Raw genomic sequence first — 6,590 nt, 5'->3', positions numbered from 1 at the left:
GATAACAAAGGTGAAAGAAATTAAGAAATGGGAAACATTTTCTCTTTTCAATGAAGGATGACATGTTTTGATCAAATTATTCCTTTATTGCTCCTGCTTTCTTAATATTGGGTACCTCTGCTTAGAATTTAGTCTGGTTTTGAGTCACAACTACAATCTGTGAAGCCTTTCCAAGATGCTGAAGTCCTAGACTGGAGCCAAACAATAAGCATGAAACTAAGAAAATTAATATTTACAAACCTAATAACTAGGAGCAGCCAATGATGACTCATTCCACACCCTTCACATTGATAGCATTAAAGTGAAAATATTGTGGGGGTATTTCAGGTTTCTTAATGCCATTATCCATGCACATGTGAAAGCATCACTTTAAAAACAAATTAAAAAAAAATGCTTAATATAAAATCCTTCAATGTCTTCTGCTATCCAGGTGACATTTGACTCGTGATGTATGACTGAGTCACACTCAGCAGAGGATGAGGAGATGAAAGGAGAATGGAAACTCTTGAAACAGAGAGAGAGAGAGCAATTTTATGTTGTTATAAAGTGTCTCAGAGGTAGAGCAACGCTAATGGCCTTAAATAGGCAAACTACTGGTCATCAGATTTAAATAAAAAAGTTTTAATTCAAAAGTATTAGAAATTCCAACATATTTTTTTCAGACAAATACTCCAGAGTAAGGGTGTTACAGGGAATGTGAGGGTGGGGAATAGGAATATTAATTGAATGTGTTTGGCAGGCCTGTATTGTTCTGCCTGCCTCTATTACTTGAAATAAACACTTCTCGCTATTCAACAGAACAAATGTTGTGTCCAACTAGTGCAAGTAGCCAATGCCTGCTTTAGATTTGGCACAGCCAAATGATTCAGAGAAAGGCACGGAATTCACTTTGAATGGAGGTTATATTTTAATATTTTTAAGTATAATGAGTTAATTGTTATGTCAATAAAATAAATTAATCACATCAATCTTTTGATGTATGTTTTCAACCTCTTTGTTGTATAACATTATTAACCTTCCAACTTAGCAAGTACAGCTTGACTGCAATATAAATTTGTAAATCTTTCAAGTATAATTGAGCATATATAGTTGCATTCTGCTAATAATTTCCAGTGGTATTGGTCCAGTGGTATAACGATACAATCAGACATTGTGGAACATATTTCTTTGTTGTCTGAGTGTTGCTTTAATTAAAATGGTTCATTTCATACTGAATTGCAAGTGGTGGGCACATTTTGGGGTGGGAGATTACGACCTTCACGTGGTCCACCCTGTTTCGACGAATGCAATCAACCTAGCGTGCACAAACAGAAGAAGTTGTCTTACAACTTTAGGCTGTGCACGCCATACACAAGAAGAAGAAGGCACATTTTGAAGCTAATTGCACATTTTTATAACCTGATGTCATTTATTGGGTGCTGAAGATCAACTCTAAATCCACATATTATCTTAAAATGACAGAATTACATATGTATGTACATGGTTGGTTAATGTGTGGCAGATGTACTGCCACAGTGTGATCTATCTGTGTGTGTGTGGGCAGGGGCTGGTGAGCAGAGATATTTCCTGTGTAATCTTGTGCATGGTGGAGGGAGTTCCCACTGTGACCTGTTTCAATGTGGTTATAGCATCTCCATGTGTTAGTTGTCTATGAGCGTGGGCTTGGTGGAGGTGCTTCTCAGGTGCTTTGGGGAAGGGGGAGGTGGGCATAAGGATTTCTCAATGAGTTTGAGTGTCTGCTGAATGATACGCAGTGAGTGGTACATGGTATGTTGACAGGTTCACATGGCAGCGACATGTTCTGGTGGGATCTGTTGATGAGAAGATTTGGTGTGAAAATACCAGTTTCATTCAAAATTAAAAAGGGTATTTAAGATCTAACTGTTTTGCTTGGTCTACTATTTTCATGTGGATATGCAGTTTTAAAACTCCGTTTAAGTTTTTGGCATCTTGTAATGTGAAGGTACTGCTATTCCACAGATAGGTGTAGATCCCACTGCTCTCCAACTCGGCTTCAGATTCTGAACAGTTAAACCTATGTTTTCCTCAGCAGATGATCAAGTCTAGAAGATTTTCACATTGTTTAAAAAATATACGAGCTATTGGTCCTTAGCCAATTAATTATCCAGTAATTACTTTTGGAGTTCCTGTCATTTTGTTCAGTGTTTAAATTGTAGCCCTGTTTACAATTGATACCAAATGGTTTGCCCTTCTTCTGAAAGAGAATCAAATTAACTCTTTCCATCTGGAAAGAAGGGCTCATCGCAATTACTTTAATAACTTGACATAACTATTATAACTGGATTCCGCAAATGTCCATACAATTGTCTCTGTGCCTCCTACTCCTCCCCTTAACCATTGACCAAACTTTGTCTACAGATCTTTCCGATTAGCCCTGGCCAGATCAAACTTCTGTTTCACATACCTGGGACACATATCTCACATCCTAAACCTGTTCTAACAAACTGGTGACTGCCCGTTCTTGCTCCGCACGATAGTTGGTAATATTGACAGTTTGATCACTAAAGATCATGTCCCTTTCCTATTTAATGTTATTTTTGCTGTCTGAATTTTGGGAAGACTTGAGGCATCATCTTTAATCATTGATCCCATCACATATCCTATTTCACCAGTGACATTTATGGCCATGAGATGAGCTTCAGTCATTTTGTATGTATGGAGGCAGGGGATGGTGAATGCTTCATCAAATACCTATATTGTTAATACTAAATTATGACAAAGATTCTCAATGACCATGACTTTCTAATTAATTTCATAATGTATTTAATATTACACCATCTGAATGTAATAATGTTATAAGATGCTCCAACATGTTTCACGGTAGCTTTATAGAAGTATATCTGGCATCAAGCCACGAGTGCAGCAGTCAGGACAGATCATTCATGGCCAACTCTATCTCTATTCATTACTACTACAACAACTGCTACTACTACTGCTACTACTGCTACTACTACTGTTGTTACTACTGCTACTACCACTGCTACTACTACTGCTGTTACTTCTACTACTACTAATACTACTAGTACTACTGTTACTACTACTGCTACTACTGCTGTTATTACTACTATTACTACTACTGCTACTACTACTGCTACTGCTGTTACTTCTACTACTACTACTGATACTACTACTGCTACTACCACTGCTGTTACTACTACTACTGCTCCTACTACTGCTACAACTACTGCTGTTACTACTACTAATAATACTACTGCTACTGCGACTACTACTGCTACAACTGCTACTACTACTGCTACTACTACTACTAATAATACTACTACTGCTACTACTGCTGCTACTACTACTGCTGTTACTACTAATAATACTACTACTACTGCTACTGCTACTACTACTACCGCTACTATTACTGCTGTTACTACTACTAATACAACTACTACTACTGCTGCTACTACTACTGCTGTTACTACTAATAATACTACTACTGCTACTGCTACTACTACTACCGCTACTACTACTGCTGTTACTACTACTAATACTACTACTACTGCTACTACTGCTACTACTACTGCTGTTACTTCTACTAATACTACTACTACTGCTACTACTGCTACTACTACTGCTGTTACTTCTACTAATAATACTACTACTGCTGTTGTTACTACTCCTGCTACTACTACTGCTACTACTGCTACTGCTCGGAGTGGCGCCATTGTTTGCACTCTGGAGCTATTAACACTGAGCAAGAATGGCTCAGTGGCTATAATTCTTCATATAATATCCCCTCTCTGATCATTTTTATATTCCACATTAACCTGGCTTTCTGTGAATTGGGCCTTTAAGGCTACAATGCCTTAATCCACAAAAAAAAAACCAAAAATACAAACATTATGTAACAAAACCTTGGTTAAAATTAGTTCAACTACATTTACAATTGGCTTTCGAGCTACTGCTGTTACTGTCCACATGTATTTGAAAGACTGTGTGTTTTGATACATTTCTGGAATTCCCAGAACATGATTTCTGAAAGTTATGAAATAGTTATCAACTTACCCTCTGCAAAAACTCTATTTCCACCATTGAATTCACTGGAAATGGATGACATTTCAGAAATGTTTTGTTTCCTTTTTTCATTATTTCCTTTTTAATAATTTATCACTGTAGGCATTTCCAAGTTCCTGCCTTAATTGTTTCCTATCTTCTGCTGCCACATATTAAATAAGTTAACACAATAGAACTGCAATCACAGTGTTATACAGCACAGAACCAGGCCCGTTGGCCCACTATGTCCATGCTGACCATCACGCACCCTACTCATCCGCCTTTTCAATCCATGAGTCTTAGCCTTCATGCCTTGATAATTCTAATGTTCATTTAAATACTTTATAAATGTTGTAAGAGTACCCACCTCCACCACCCTTCAAACAATCATTCCCAGATTCCATCCTTCTTCTGGCTGAATTTATTTTGCCTCACATCCGCTCTAAACCTTCTACCTTTGACATGATGCAATCTTAGAATTTAATTTTGCTTTTAGCTGAGTAACGCCAATATTTCTATGGCATTTTTGATGACCGGTCATCCCAAATATGTCAAATGAAGTATTTTTAACATGTAGTCATCTTGCAAAAAACTTTCTCATGGGCAGTTTTGCAGGATGGAGCATGACTTGCATCCACCCTGACATTGAGAAGTGAAAGAAATCTCTGAATGATTTATTTTAAAGTAGGGGTGAGTGTTGAACATCAGCTGACACAAGAGGTGGACAGTAAAATCTTTGTCTGAAGTCCATGGGCACCAAGATGTTTGCTGACCAACTCATACTGACTAGAGACCTGGCCCAGGGACACATACTTCTTCAAAAACCTCAAACAAATTTGAAAGACACAATCTCCCATGTACAAAACAATGCTGACAATCCATAATAAGCCCCTGTTTATCCAAATGACATCTATGCTTCCAACTATTCAGCCATCTTTCCTTCTTAATAAACGTGCTTTAACACCCACCCCAATATTATTGTCCTAATATCTCATTTGAATGCTACACTTTATGAATCCCTCTGGCCCTCTGTTAAGGAAGTTATTTTGCCATTGTTGTTTCCACATTATCTATACTGATTTTGCCTTGGTAGCACTGTTTTTGAATGGTTTGTATCTGAGGAAGGACATTCTTGCCATAGATGGAGTACAGAGAAGGTTCACCAGACTGATTCCTGAGATGTCAGGACTTTCATATGAAGAAAGACTGGATAGACTCGGCTTGTACTCACTAGAATTTAGAAGATTGAGGGGGATCTTATAGAAACTTACAAAATTCTTAAGGGGTTTGGACAGGCTAGATGCAGGAAGATTGTTCCCGATGTTGGAGAAGTCCAGAACAAGGGTTCACAGTTTAAGGATAAAGGGGAAATCTTTTAGGACTGAGATGAGAAAAACATTTTTTACACAGAGAGTGGTGAATCTCTGGAATTCTCTGCCACAGAATGTAGTTGAGGCCAGTTCATTGGCTATATTTAAGAGGGAGTTAGATGTGGCCCTTGTGGCTAAAGGGATCAGGGGGTATGGAGAGAAAGCAGTTACAGGATACTGAGTTGGATGATCAGCCATGATCATATTGAATGGCGGTGCAGGCTCGAAGGGCTGAATGGCCTACTCCTGCACCTATTTTCTATGTTTCTATGTTTCTATGTATAAAAGCGTCATTCAGTGATGGATGGAAAACTGCCCACTGAGCCAAGGCGAATGGAACTTGTCTCATTGAAGATGTCAGCCACGGTAATTGGCCCCACACCAGCCTCCTTCCACTCCTCACTCACTGCCACTATTGTCACCATTCCAAATCTCGGAATAAAAATGATATGATCTGAAGATACATAAATTGCAAGACATTCCAAAATAGTTCAGGAAACAAAGCCTGGAATATTTTCCAAACAAATTTTAGTTTTTTAGCTAGGGTCAAACAACTGATAAATCCATACAATCTTGTAAATTAGTAATAAATAGAAACTATTCAGGAATGCAGAATATATACTGTAGTTCACTGTCTTTGTTAAATTGATTTTAGAAGTTATATGCTGTCATGAAAGCTGTAAATTTGTTAAATCTAAATCTTGTTACTTTTGATAGCTTCTATAACAGATGTAATCCAGATAAGTAGGCCATGAAATTGAAATAGCACACATTCGTAACCCAACCTATAGAACCAGCAGGTGGAACCCATGTTGCCCATGCCTGCTGAACCAACAGCTTTGCACTGCAACAGAATCCTATCCACATGGAGCAGAACTGGCTAAAAACATGTTAAAGATCAGAAATCAGCCTAGCCAGGGAAAATTTCTCAGTCGTGGCTCAAAATTCAGATTATGGAAGCCAAGCTCCTTGGAACAGTAGAGATTGCTGTTCAATGTGGTGCGATCAGTTGTGGAAACTTAAATAAAGCACACATCTATGTCACTTCTGATTAATCTGAAATATTTATATAAACACAATGCAGTGAAGTTCAAGAAAAAAACTCTGAGACTTTGTACTTGGAACTCTCTTCCACTCACCCCCCCAAGAATTCCCCCCAAATTGGAATTATTCCCACTTTAGCTAGAACTGGCATCTGCG

General features: G+C 38.1%; 1 protein-coding gene across 1 annotated transcript in view; it reads right to left on the bottom strand.

Annotated features, from left to right (window-relative positions):
- Window positions 1-2,919: 2,919 nt before the first annotated feature.
- Window positions 2,920-6,590, bottom strand: part of LOC116971573 (uncharacterized protein DDB_G0271670-like) — a 72,267-nt gene continuing 68,596 nt past the window's right edge. The window contains exon 3 of the mRNA XM_033018807.1: window positions 2,920-3,708. Coding sequence (XP_032874698.1) covers window positions 2,920-3,708 — 789 coding nt within the window. The remainder of the gene's footprint in view (window positions 3,709-6,590) is intronic.

Source organism: Amblyraja radiata, chromosome 3 (assembly GCF_010909765.2).
Source record: "Amblyraja radiata isolate CabotCenter1 chromosome 3, sAmbRad1.1.pri, whole genome shotgun sequence".
Classification (NCBI taxonomy): Eukaryota; Metazoa; Chordata; class Chondrichthyes; order Rajiformes; family Rajidae; genus Amblyraja; species Amblyraja radiata.
This window is presented reverse-complemented; position numbering and strand designations above follow the sequence as displayed.